The sequence below is a fragment of the Vicugna pacos genome, chromosome 9 (genome assembly GCF_048564905.1).
Source record: "Vicugna pacos chromosome 9, VicPac4, whole genome shotgun sequence".
In the NCBI taxonomy this organism is placed as follows: domain Eukaryota; kingdom Metazoa; phylum Chordata; class Mammalia; order Artiodactyla; family Camelidae; genus Vicugna; species Vicugna pacos.
In genome coordinates this window covers 40,265,678-40,279,905 of record NC_132995.1, presented here as the reverse complement: position 1 = coordinate 40,279,905, position 14,228 = coordinate 40,265,678, and the positions used below count along the sequence as shown (strand labels likewise).

At 49.6% G+C, this 14,228-nt stretch overlaps 1 protein-coding gene across 1 annotated transcript; it reads right to left on the bottom strand.

The window, feature by feature from the left end:
* Nucleotides 1–3,404: 3,404 nt before the first annotated feature.
* On the bottom strand, nucleotides 3,405–14,221 carry CES2 (carboxylesterase 2). Its single transcript, XM_006203671.4, is given in 13 exon segments — nucleotides 3,405–3,591; nucleotides 4,040–4,112; nucleotides 4,668–4,805; nucleotides 5,238–5,382; nucleotides 5,609–5,689; nucleotides 5,805–5,945; nucleotides 6,217–6,315; nucleotides 6,747–6,993; nucleotides 6,995–7,003; nucleotides 7,084–7,217; nucleotides 7,862–8,003; nucleotides 8,862–9,066; nucleotides 13,035–14,221. Coding segments are annotated over 13 exon segments (1,674 nt in total). The 5' UTR covers nucleotides 13,108–14,221.
* Nucleotides 14,222–14,228: the final 7 nt, after the last annotated feature.

The window sequence follows — 14,228 nt, the reverse complement described above, 5'->3', positions numbered from 1 at the left end:
TGTGAGCCCTGATGCAGGGTGGAAGGAACTGAAATTGATACTATTTTTTTTTAAATTGAGGATAAATTCACATAACATACAACTGACCATTATAAAGTATACAGTTTAGTGGCATTTAGTGTATTTGCAATTTTGTGAAACCACCATATTGCTCTAGTTACAAAATACTTTCATTACCCCAACAAAACACCCTGTACCCATTAATTAGTTACTTGTTATTCCTACCCCTGCCCCTTACCTACCATGCCTCTCCCCACCTCCCCTGATAACCTGATAATCATTAATCTGCCTTCTGCCTCTATAGATTTACCTATTCTGGATATGTCACATAAAAGCAATCATACAATATGTGAGCTTTTGTGTCTGTTTTCTTTCACTTAGCAGCATGTTTTTATGGTTCATCCAAGTTGTAGCACTTATCAGTACTTTGTTCCTTTTTTTCTATTTTAACGAAGGTACTGGAGATTGAACCCAGGACCCTGTGCATGCTAAGCACGCACTCAACCACTGAGCTACACCCTCCCTCCCTGTACTTTGTTCCTTTTTATGGCTAAATAATATTTCACCGTAGGGCTAGACCATGGATTTACTTATCCATTCATCATTGATGGGCATTTGGGTTGTTTCTACCTTTTGACTATTATTAGTAGTACTGCTGTAAACATTTGTGTACAAGTTTCTGTGTGGTCCTATGTTTTCATTTCTCTTGGCTATATCCCTAGAAACAGAATTGCCGGTGATATGGTAACTCTATGTTTAATGTTTTGAAAAATGGACAAGTTCTTTTCCATGGTGGTTAGATGATGCTCTTACAGAGCCTCAGTGCCTTGGGCTGGAGCAGCCCTGCCACGGGGCCCCAGGACTGAGGACACCCAGGGTGTATGTTGGGGTGACCTTCTCATGTAGGTAACTCTCTTGGAGGACCCTCAGATGACAGGGCAGATGCAGGGCACTACCCTTAGGTGGCCCTGAGACTCCAGGGCAGGGAGAGCTGGGGTCTGCAGGTAGGGATGCTGGGGGTGGGTTGCGGGGAGGAAGATTCCTATTAACAACTCAAACCCCATTCCAAATCCAGGGAAGATAGGACTTAAGAGCCAGACCTCCTGCACTCAAATCCTGGCTCTGCCAAGTGACAGCTGTGTGACCTGGTACAAGTTATTTCACAGCTCTGGGCCTAGTTTTATCATCCATAAAACAGCGATGATAGGAGGAACCGGCTCACAGGGTCAAAGTGATGTTACATTGTGAAAACACGCAGCACGAAACGAGAGCCTGTGGGAGCCTGTTCTTGTGTCACGATGGGGTCTGTCATGGTGTCTGTCTCCCTGCTGGTGTGGCAGACCCTCACCCCAGGGAAGGGCAGGACTCACCTCTGGGCCTCAGTGTCAGGAAACTGGCTGACTGAGAGTGGAGGCGGGGGATGTGGAGAGTGTGGGGCACTGGCAAATATTTGCTAATTTGAACAGTTGACAGTGCTGATTTGACGAGAGACAGGCTGAGGGTCGTGCCAGGACAACTTGCCAGATCATCTCTGGGGTTCCAGCTGGCAGCTTGAGCTGGGGAGCCTTAGGGTCAAAGTTCTGTCCTGTCAAAAATAACCAGTGCAGCTTCCTGATCCTCTTTGGAAGCCTCCCCGGCGGGGCTGCTCCCTCTCCCTGAATCTTGATTCATAGGTGTATGCAGGGGCTGGTGTTAGAGAGAGAGAGAGAGAAAAACAACCACAATGAGATACCACTACATACCCATTAGAATGAATCAAATGTAAAAGACTGAAAAGACCAAGTGCTGGTGAGAATATAGAGCAATTGGAACCCGCATATATGCTGGTGGGCATGCAAAAATGGTATAGTTGCTTTGAAAGACAGTTCAGCATTTTCTTTAAAAGTTGAACATACACTCTCCATGTGACCCAGCGATTCCACTCTTAGCTATTTACCCAAAAGAAATGAAAGCATACGTCCACACAAGGACTTGTGAAAATGTTCATAGTGACTTTATTAAAAATAGACAAAAAATAGAAATCACTCAAATGTCCATCAAGGGGTGAATGCATAAAATGTGGCACGTCATGTATAGAATACTACTCAGCAAGAAAAGAGAAGAACTACTGGCTGAATCTCAAAAACAGTGTACTAAGAGACAGAAGCCAGTAAAAAGATGATTCCATTTCTATGACATTCGGAAAAGGCAAACTATAGCGACAGAAAGTGGTTTAGTGGTTGTGTGGGTCAGGCTGAGGGCAGTGCAAAGGGTCATAAAGGAAATTTTGGAGCAACAAATGCACCCTAAAACTTAGTAGTTGTGTGTCTTATACATTTATCCAAATTTATCAAACTATACATCTAAAATGGGTGAATATGATTGTATGTAAATTATTCTACAACAAAGCTGTTAAAAAAATAAGATTACTAAAGCTAGTCCTAGGAATACACTTTGTGTAAGTATCCTGTGCATCTGCAGGATGAAAAATGTACAGAGGCATGCGTGCCATAAGTGCTTAATAAATGCTTTCTGGATGCAGGGGAAGCACTATGTACCAGTTAGTGTTCACTGAAAGGAAAGCCCCTTCCCTCTCCCCTGAGTTGGTTGTTTCAAACTTAAGGTTATACTTTTCTGCCATCTGGTGGCCACAGTGGGCAATGCTGGAAACTCCATCCAGCCTCACTTCTGGAGGTTCCACAGTTGGGCTTAAACACAGAGAGACAGAAAGAAAGGGGACTTTCCTTCTGGGAAATCTAGTGCCAGAGGGTCAGAGGTGGGGAGTCCTGGGTCTATGAGAAGAGGAATGCAGCCTCTTAATGACAGAGGGGAAGTGCTTTGGTGGAACAAAGAGGCAGAATGAACATAATTGCTACCTTTGCATGTTGAGATAAAATATAAGAGAGAGGTTTTTGCAGGGAGAAGGTAAAGTGAGAATAAAAGTTTAGGGAAAACAATGAGGTAAGTAAGGAAACTAATGTGGATGCACCCAGTGAGTTGGTGAGATAGGAGAGCAAGTGATGCTGAGCCAGGTATGGGCAGACATTCCCCAAAGCATCCTCCTTCAAAGGGAGAGGAGAGAGGGTGGGGAGGGAGTGGAGGTGAGGAAGGGGGGATGGGGCCAAGGGCCCAGTGGGATGTTGGGAAAGGTAAACTTCCATTGGGATTTGCCCACCCCCAGCTTTGTGGGAGGATTTATTGAGTGTGTCTAACAAGAAAGGACCCATGGCAGGCTTGGCAACTAACATGTGGTAAGTTCTTATATATTTGCTGGGGGGATGGATAGAAGAAGGAAGGAAGGAAGGAATGAATGAATGGCTACGCAAATGAAGGAAAAACTACTGTTCCTCACTGGGTGTGTGTGGGCACCTCTGGCAGACCCCCACCTGCACTCAAGCCCACACCCCAACCCCTGATGCAGGAAGCTACAGTTCTGTGTGCTTCTCCTTGGCCTCCATTAGCTCCTGCATCTTCTCAGGTAGGGTCTTTGTCCAGAACTGGAGCCTGTGGGCCTTCAGGGCCCGGCCCACTACAGCCTGCATGTCCAGCTGCAGGTATTGCTCCTCCTGGTCAAACAGGGGCCAGTGGGGCAGACCCTCGCTATTGGGGTTCCTGTAGACATGCCCACCCATGGAGCAGTGTGAGAGTCACTGTGAGCCCTACCAGGCCCAGACCCGAACATCCTGACTGAGGCCAGGCAAGGCAGCCAAACAGGGCTTAGGGAATGAAACAAGGAGGTTTCCAGAAGTAGGAAAGAATCCACCTCCTACCAGAGCATCAGCTCCACCAGGTGGCAGAGCAGCCTGCGTTCCTTCCTGACAGAGGGAGGCTCTGTCAGTAATAGCACTGTCACCTCCCCTCCAGGTGACCCAGGGATGGCATAAGTGTCCAGCATCCATAACGCCCCTCTTTGTCCAAGAGGGTCCTGGAGCTGGGGAGAGGGCTGACACTCAATTAAAGACATCTATGCTAATGAGGTCACCACAGACAAGGGGAGTCCTGATTGGTTCAAGATACACCCCTCAACTGTGGAAGTTAAAGTAAGGATGCAACACCTCACCCATTTCGAGCAAAGTTGGCCCAGTACTTCATCATCTTCCTGCTCAGCAGCAGCTCCTCCTCAGTGATTTCGACTACAGAGCAGGAAGACAAAGGTCCTGGTCAGGGTAGCTCCAGGGCAGCACATGGGTCATTTCGCAAACCACTCTCACCATCCCAGGTGTAGATTTCCCCAGCCCCTCCCTGCCAGCCTAGACCTGGCTCTCTGCCTGCTCCCCAGGCTCTCTCCTCGCCCAAACCCCATATATTCATCTCAGGCTCTGGCTGACCTGACACTAGGCTCAGGCCTGACCCACAAGGCTCCCTTCTTCCTTCTGATACTGGAAGGGCATTTAAGAAACAAATATGCCTTTGAAACAGCCCCCTCTGCACCCATGCCAGATATCCACACTCAGGGTGGGGAGAGGTGGAGGGCGCACAGGTCTCTGTTCGAAAAGCCCTGGACTCCAATGTGAGCTCAGTCTTTCTGGCTGTCAGATCTTGGACACTTGATCTCATCCTGTTTCGGAGCCTCAGTCTCCTCATCTGTACAGTGAGGGCAATTACCCTCTCTCAGGGACTCAGCCAGTGTACCGACTCACATCCTGGGAATGAGGGGCCTCTGAGGAAACCCGCCCAGGAAGACTCACCATAGCGGCCCCGGAAAGGGTTTCCAAAGATAAAGAGAACCTCATCTCCATGGTCTGCTTTCACATAGCTTGGCTTTATGTCCTTGGAGAAGCTGGGTTGATGCTGGAACTCGTAGAAGTAGACGGGGGCATGGGAACCTGGGGAGGTGGGGTAGACAGGCTATGACATGGCGGCTCCTCACCTGGAGTTTTCTTGAATTACCCATGGTGATGACACAACTAAATCCAAAGCTGGTTGGGATCTGGACAATGAGGCAAGGGAGCCCCAGGCAGGAGCAAGGGCTGTGGGAAGGGCCTGGGTTTAAACTGTGGCTTTGGAACTTCCTGGGGTATGGTCTTCAGCAAGTCATTGAAGGTCACTGAACCTATTTTCTCATCTGTAAAAAGGAATAAATGTCTGTCTCTTAGACTAGCCGTGAGGATTTACCAAGATGAAAGATATTAAGTGGCTGGCACCTGAGCCCAATTAACAGACGTGGGCTGGGACCTGGACACCAGTAGACCTCAGCTGTCACCTGCAGCTCTGAGTTTCTCCCTTGCCAGTCTTCCCTTAGTTCCAGATGTACTCACGCTGAAAGTTTGCTACTTGGAGTGCAGGGATCACAAAGAGGTAGTCTTCCATCATCTCATGGAACTGGGTTTGGAGGGTCAGGGGGTCCTCACTGTCTCCTACGTACTCCTCCATCAACAGGTCACCCATCTCAGGAGACAACATCTGCCCCAGGTGGATCAGGAAGAGTCAGGTTAGGCAGGCTGGCCGGGGCAGGGAGGCGGCAGGGGCAGGACGGGGGAGATGGATCCTGGGATGGGATAAGGAATCAGGGGAAGGGGCCAAGATCTGCGGGGGTAGTGCATGGACAGGGTATCTGGGAGATGGGCTTCCCGTGCCTTGGAAGAGGAGAGGAACCCCTCCCATGGGGGCAGGTCCCCAGAAGCCTCACTATCATTGTTGATGCTTTCTGCAAAACAGCCTTCACGGTCTCTCTGTTCATTTCCGTCTGGGTACCATATTCGATCAAATCCTGGGTGGTGGGGGGAGTCTCGAGTTGGAGATGGGATAGGCCTGCAGCTATGAAATCCGTAGGCTCCCCCACGAAATGGGATCCCGGCACCTAGAGGCTTGGGAATGGGCCTTACCGAGGGGATGATCCAGCCGTACTCATCGTTGTTGACACCAATGATGCTGGGGACAGGTTGAAAGTCAGCAGAGGCCAGAAGCTCCTGGGGGTGCCTGGGCAGGAAAATCCCATCCACCAGGCCAGGGATGATCTTGAAGGCCTAAGGAGCACTCAAGGTCAGGTTGCAGACATTTTCTGATGCCACAGACATCTTCTACCCCTTCCTTGCTCATCCCAGGATGCTCACACCCACCCCAGGAGGTCCGACACCTGCGTTAGCATGGCCTGGCCTTAACTCCCCATCCAGGGCTGTGAGGACGCCAAGGTGTGGAGATAGAGTAACCTGCCCAGGGAGTATGAGGGGCACTCAGGCTTGCCTGTCCTACACCTATGGGCCCCCTTCCTCCACACCCGCACCCATTCAGTCCAACCTTGTTGATGGCCAGAATCTCCTCTTCACTCTTGCCCCGCAGGCAGTTCACCAGGGCCTCTGAGTCAACCTGGCCACAGGCAGACAGGTTGGCCACTATCTATAAAGAGACCAGGTAGGGGCTAGCTCATCCTTCTAGGTAAGGGAGAGCAGTTATCCTGATGCTCCAGTCGGAGGCAGGTGTACCCCAAATCTCACAGAGTATCATGAGTGGGTTCCTACACTTTTGAAATTATTCTGATATCCCTGATGCTCAGAGGTCTCAGCTAGAGGGGCCATCCCACCTGCCAAGATGGTCCGGCCCATGATGGGGGCCCCCAGGGTGTCAGTTTTGGGGGCCACAGAATGACTCAGTCTCTGTGCTGGTAGAGGTCTATGGATTCTAAGCCTGAAACAATCCCGGGATAGACGGCTATTCCCAAGGTGCTCTGATGACAGGGGAGTCCTCATCCCCATTTAACAGAGTAATGGAGGCTGAGAGGTAGAGATGGGGCAGCAAGTCCAGGCTTCCCACAGTCCAGGGCCACTCACTGCAGAGACTACGTCAGATGAGCTGGTGATGAAGCCAGGCAGTAGGGCCACACCGCTCTCCATGATGGTACGGTGGAAGAGTCCTTGGGACATGAGGGACACGACATGTGAAGACACGCTTATGCCACCTGCAGACTGGCCAAAAATAGTGACACGGCCAGGGTCACCTCCAAAGTTGGCGATATTCTGCTGGACCCAGTGTAGTGCAGCCACTTGATCCAGGTAGCCCCAGTTGCCAGTTGCATGTGTCTCCAGTGCTTAGAGGGGGCAGGGATGGCGGTCATGGAACGGTCCTGGCTTTGTCAGCCCACACTGCCCAGCCCAGCCCCAGTCTCACCTGAAGAAGCCCAGCACACCCAGGCGGTACTGGATAATGACCACTATGACGTCCTCGAAGGCTGCCAGTGCAGATCCATCATACATGAAAGCCATGCCCATCACAAGCGAGCCACCATGGATCCACACCATCACCTGAGGAATCCAAGGCACAGAGACCACGTTGCTCCCACCCAGCCCAAACCCCACCAGGGATGCTGCTTAGACTAACCACCACCTTGGCTCTGTCTGTCTAACAATGTGGACAAAACTCGATATATTCATGCCCCGGGGCTGAAAGTTCCATCAGGAAAACTGGGCCTCTCACACTTTGGGGTCTATCCCATGTACCAAAGCCTGGCTCCATTTCTCCCAGAACACTCTCTGAGGTGGAAAGAAAAGGGGTGTCTCCCTGATCACCCCACATGCATATCAATTAATGAAAGTGTCCTCTATTCTCATTGGCCTGACAGATAATCCCTAGCTGGGGTCTCTGGCCACCTCAACGGGCAACCCTCAGTCACCTGAGTGGGTCTCCTGTGCATGAGTTGGTTAGGTGAGTCCCAGGTCCCTCCCAGGGCCACCATTTCTGATCTCTGGAAGCAGCCAGGGTTCTGCAACCCTGTGCCCAGGGGTCAGCCACCCATGCTGGGTAAGAAGGACTCTCTTAGATCTAATAGCAAGAAGCTTCTTAATAGGGTCCACACTGCAGTGGAGCCCAGGCTGATCCTGTCCTTTTTCAATCTTCTTGCAGAAGAAATGTCCTCCCACCCCTTAGCCAGCTGTGACCTGGCATTCACAGGCAGGTTGGAGCCCTCGTGGGTATGGGCAGGTGTGAAGATGTTGAGGTACAGGCAGTCTTCAGACATGGAGGTGAAAGGCAGGGTCATATTCAGTACTTTCACAAACATTGCATTCATGCTAGCCATATCCTGCAGACACCTTGTGGCAGTGGCAGGCAGTCAGTGCTGGAGCCGTGCCATGGCCATAAACATGGTCCCTTGGTCCCACTTCCCTCGATATCCTGCTCGCACATGGTCCTTTCCTAAAGCCCCTTTGCACCAAGTAAGTTACAGGCCATAGGTTCTGGGGAAGCTGGCATGGAGCCCTGTCTTCTGGAGAGGCATCAAGCTTATGAAGTCCTTGGGTACCAATCCTCCTGAGGCTGAGAAATCCTGACTCTTGGGGGTCTCTGTGAGAACCATTGGTTGCATGTGTTGACACTCACCACCATATCACTGTACTCAGATAGGCCTGGAACAGGGAAGTAGCCCATATACATGTGCTGCCAAAATGAATGGATGTTAATTTCTCACAAGAAGGGGAGTGGGATGTTCCTTGTTCCAAGTCAGACTCTCAAGGAACCTCATCACTCCCATATAGTTTCCAGCTGCAAGAATATATACATGCCCCTTGGTCAATGGCACCCAGCCCTGTCAGTTGTGCAGTGACTGTGCAGAGTGGGGGTTCCCCACTCCTCAGGGATCTACAGTATCTGCTGCTACAAGGTTCACACCTCTCCCAGAGACACCTCCTCTTGGCATAACTAGAATGTGGGGAGATGTGTATCTCTGCTCATCCCTTCAGCATGTGGAGCTAATGCTCTTTGAGTGTTAAGCCCTCAAGTTACTCCACCCTTTCAAGGCTCAGCATGCTCATCAGAAAAATGCATGTGGGGATCCATCAAACTCAGAGGGAAAACTGGCTGTGGGCATTTAGATAAAATGACAATGGTGGCCTGGCCCAGAGCTCTGAGTACCCTATCCCCAGGGCCTAGAGTTCCCTGCACCCTCTGCTTACATGGCCGGGTGGGAGGTCCCATTCTTTACACCACTCCAAGATTCTGGGGGCTCAGGGGGCGCAAATCGCAGAGGCCCCAGAGGTGGCTTGGCAAAGGGAATTCCCAGGAAAGTGTGGACCCTCACATCAGTGTTCTTCATGTCGATGAGGCTCCCTCGCACTTGCCCTGTGTATGTCATCCGGACAGGGCTGGTAGAGTCCTGGCCTGTGCGCAGAGAGATGGATATCAGGGTTAGGTCTCCCCCATCAGCTGCCCTCCCCAACTGTTGATATGGCTACCTCCTTCCTGTCCTCAACTCAGCTCAGTACACACAGATGTACCAACATTTGCTTTGCAGATTTCCTTCCTGTATCTCTGCCCCGACCCTTGCCACTGCCTTCACTGAAAGGCGCCAGCCTTTCCCACCACACTCAGTGAAGCTCCCTGGGACTTTGCCCCATGGTTTAGCCCCAGGAGCTTCAAACAAACGGCCACATGAGCTTGATGGGAGAGTGTCCTTTCCACTCACTGTGTTCCAGGTCCTAGGAGGCAGTAGGAGAACTGTGGGAACAGGACAGACAAGGTTCCTGCCCTTAAGGATCTCACACTCTAGGTGGAAAGAAATGACAGAGAGACAGTATCCTCCAGAAAATGATGTTATGAAGAGAACTACAAGGTGAAGTGCAGGTGAGTCTAGAATGTGAACAGTACAGCCCGCCCTGCTGTGGGGATCAGGGAGGCCTGAAGAGGCTGCACGTCACCTCACAGAGAGAGAGCTGATATTCACCATAAATGAAGAATGTCTACAAATGAATAAGAAATATGCCAGCTGCACATATTCGGTAAAAGAATATGAAATGGGGAAAGAATATGCTCAGACAGAACAAGGAAAATAAATAAATGGCTCTTACACAAATGAGATGTTCATCTCCCTTGTGCTAAGAGAAATGCACACTGAAATCTGTGAGGTCGACAACTTACGTTGTCACAAAAAACAAGACAGTCAGGTGTTGTATGTTTTCTACTGGAAGTCCACTGCACCACATATGAAGTAGTCTTTCCCCCAAACAAAGCAAAGCAAAACCTAAACTCTAAATCTGATCAAGCCTCTAGAACATATATACAAGTTTAGAGACATACAGGGGACAGAGAAACAGTTAAAAGACACCACAGGGAGATAAACAAGTTTATACTGTATAGTACAGGGAAATATATTCAATATCTTGCAGTAGCTTACAGTGAAAAAGATATGAAAATGAATATATGTATATTCATGTATGACTGAAAAATTGACACAACACTGTAAACTGACTATAGCTCAATAAAAAAGTAAACATATAGATAAATTTAAATAAAATCTGATTCTATAAAATAATTTTTTAAAAAAGATACCATAGGATGTAATCAGCAAAACCCCAATTCTGGATCCTCTCCAGAACAGACAGACTAGTTTCTTCAACACACCAACAAAATTACAGGGAAAATAAAAGAGAGGAAGAGGAGGGATCTGAAGATTGGAAGAGATTCATGAAATACTTCAAAAAGACAATAAAAATGTTGGAACGGACGTAGAAAAACTAGGACATTCATACATTGCTGGTGGGAAGGGAAAATGGTGCAGGTGCTTTGGAAGATATTCTGGCAGTTTTTCAAAAGGTGAGACACAGAGTTACCACTGGACCCAGCAATTCCACTCCAAGGTATAAACCCAAGAGAGTTGAAAACATATGTCCATACAGAAACTGGTGTAGGAATGTTCATAGCAGGATTATTTATAATAGTCAAAAAGTAGAAACAATCCCAAATGTCCATCAACTGATAAAATGTATCACAACTACACAACAGAATATTATTCAGCAATAAAAAGAGGTATGGAACATGCTACAACATGGATGAACTTGAGAATATGATATGTGAAAGAAGCCAGTCACAAAGGACCACATATTAGATGATTCCATTTATATGAAGTGTCCAGAAATGGAGCATCCATAGAGGCAGAAAGCAACCCATCCGCTGAGGTTGGGGTGAAAGGTGAAAGGTGATGAACTCTGAATATACTAAAAACCACTTTAAATGGGTGAAAGTTATGCTATGTGAATTATATCTCAAATTTGTTATTAAAAGAAGTACATCTACCAATGTTTAAAGTAAAAACCTTATTTAAATCATGGTTTTTTAAAAAATAAATATGAGATAATGTGAAATGAGAATATTTGATTAGATATTTGACTATACTAAGGAAATGTGAGAAATATATACCTTTTATTTTACTAGGACAGGATAAAAAAAACTTACAGATGATATGATGTCTGGGATTTGCTTCAAATAAATAATGGTGCAAAGGAGAGGTGATTGTCCAGACAAAACTAAGGTGCCCAGGTATTGATATTTGTTGAAGGTAGATCATGAGTTTATTACATTATCCTCTCCTCCTCAGATGGGGAGCCCTGTGGTGCTGTGTGGTCTTGGGCAGCCCTGACCCTCTCTGTGCCTCAGGGTGCAGGGAGTTATCCAGTCAGGCTCCCAATTCCCCCGGTGTTATCTCCACTGGCTCCCACCTCACTGATGCCTTTCCTCCTGCAGGCTCAGGTTCTTCCTCTGCAGAATTTGGCAGGTCTGAGCCTGGTTTCATAATAAAAAGTTTAACAAAACAAAACAAAACAAAAAAACAGGCTCAGGGAGCTATACTACCCCACACCTATCAGATCAACGTGGATCAACATTCTTGATGCCACCTGGTGTAGGTGAAGCCAGAGTCAGCAGCTACAGGCCCCATAGAGGGCAAATGAGCAATATCTTTCCAACTCAAAAGGCCCACCCTTCTCCCCAGTATCATATTGTCTACACAGCTCCTTATGGGATGTGATGTCTGTCCCTGTAATTCACTGTTGCCAGTGGCCTCTAATGCTTGATGTTTGTTATAGCAAAGGACAAAACCTCCTAAAATGTCCCTGATCAGAAGCTGGGTACATACAGGATGCTTTCTCTTTGAAGATAAGCCCTTCTATTAAACAGTATGAAGAAGTTCTACCATGTGCAGGTGTGGTGAGGTCACCCCCTATGTCAGGAAGTGGAAAAGCTAGGCACCAGAATGGGAGGGAATTTGTGATCATTTAGGTGAAAACCAAGGCTGCATGTACACATCTGTTCCTGGTAAACTCCTGGTCAGTGTGTGGAAGGTCCCAGAGAACTTGATGGTCCCTGTTGGATAAGACAGAACTGGATGGGATAGGAGAAGGTCAGAGCCATCACCTGTGCTTACCAATTCTTTCTTTCTGAAAGTGGGTCCAATCCAACATAGCAACATTTCTAAAAGGAGGCGTCAGCGAGGCCTAGTAGATCGTGGTGCGGGAAGGTTCTGGTGACCTCCTGGAGCCTGATCAGTGATAGGTAAGGGGGAAGCTCTGTGGAGTTGGCCACGGGGGATGGATTAGTGTGGACAGGCAGATTCCACTGGGAAGCGAGAGGATAGTCAGGCTGCACAGGCAGAGCCCGTTTGGATAAGAGGATCACGCCCTTCCAAAGGGGGTGCAGGAGGTGCAGACACACCCAGGCACAGTCCCCACACAGCCTAAACTACCTATAAGGGCTGACATAAAGAACGATCACCTTTGCCCTGGAGGCCAAGGTATGCCCTCCCCCAGGGTTGGCACATAGGGTGAAGAGAAGGAGGTGCTAATCTGATAGGCTTTAGGATGGGGAGGTGGGGAGCTGGGAGGTGTGCTCCTATAGCTGGAGCCAGTAACTTGCCTGGGGTTCCTGTGGAAGGGGGCTCAGTGGGTGTCAGGACGCCCCTTTAGCCAAGGATGCAACATTCAGAGCCAAACGGCAGCAGAAAGATACTATTATTTCTGTTACTACCCAAGGGCAGCGCCAGCTCCACCACAAACACTAAGAAAGAAACGTCCTATATCCGCCCTTCCCTCCCCAAGCCCACCAGGTGCTGCCAGAGTCCCTAGGGGCCGCTGGGCCCTCAGTGTAGTGTGACCTGGGACAGCCCCTGCTCTCCATGCGCCTCAGGGGGCGCACCCTCATTGGTCACCTTGTGTCCGGTCTGGCACATGGTTCAGGGGCTATAGCTCTCCAGTGGTTCCCACCTCCCCGACGCCTGTCCTCCCACAGTCTCGGGTTCTGACTCTGCAGAATTTGGTAAGTGCTATCCTGGTCTCTGTTGCCTTATGCGGGACCCTCACCCTGGCCCGGAAAGAGAAGCAGGAACCCGAAGGTCACGGCGCTCAGCCACAAGCGAAGTCTGTCCAGTGGCATGGTGGGCTCACAGTCTTCTCTTTTTTGCGCTACTGGGGAGCAAGCTGCGTTTCACCGAGAGGCTCCTCGGGGGCCGGCCCAGCAGTCGATTAGTGAGTGCCCCGCCAGACCCGGAGTTTGGACCGGGCAGACTGGGCAGGGAGTAGGCGGGGAAAGGTGAGTTTGGCAGGAGAGTGGGACTGAGCAGGCAAAGGCCAGTGGCAGTCACGGTCGCTTGCCCCCTGCCCAAGCCCACTTAGGCCTTCTCCGAAGGGGCCTTGTGGCTTCTGCAGCCCCTCCACAATATCAAGAGCCCTCTCCTCAAACCTGCGTTCACTATCCTTACAGTCAAAGGCCCGATAAGGGTGTTGGGGGGCGAGAGAGAGCAATCAGCTGTGATTGGGAAAACCAGGAGAGCTTCCCTGAGATGCTTGATCAGGATTCACAAAAACGGAGAAATAGAAACGACCTTCGACCTTCGGTCAGATAGAAGGCAACCGCCTGAGTAAAGGCAGGGAAGTGTGACTGCCCATCATTCCAAGAACTCCTCCTTGCTTTCAGGGATTAATCTCCTGGGTCTGCCTTCATCCCCTTATTGTGCCTGGTCCGAGGGTCTTTGCGGGCCTCCTCCCTACTGGGCAATGCCTCGTCTTTTGAAATGCACAACGGATTGTAGCACTCATCTTAAGGACACCCTTAACCCCATCCCGTGTCTTTCCCTCTTTCCACCTTCCGCCAAAATCGAGTTCACGTTCACTTATTCATTTGACAAAAACTGAAAGAATGACTGCTGGTCCGCGCGCTAGGGGCCAGGAGAGCACTCCTGGACCAAAGTTGCAGCAGGGGCTGCAGATGCGTCACCGTCACCGTGAAGTCGCGAAACTCAGTGAGCCATGCCAGGAGAGGCAACTCTGGGCAAGGGAGCGCCCGCCCAGCCTAAGGGGCAGACCTCCCGGGGGAAGTTATGCCTGAAGGAAGATACGCCAGGCTCAATCTCAGACGGGTCTTCAGTGTCCCAGCCTTGGCCTCCGCCGTCCAGCACGCTACGGGCTCACACACGGGGTCTCTTCTCCGTGCCTTTGCTGGAGTGCTCCGCATTTTCCCAGGTCTGCGCAGAAAATGAGCATAGGTCACTCTTTCAC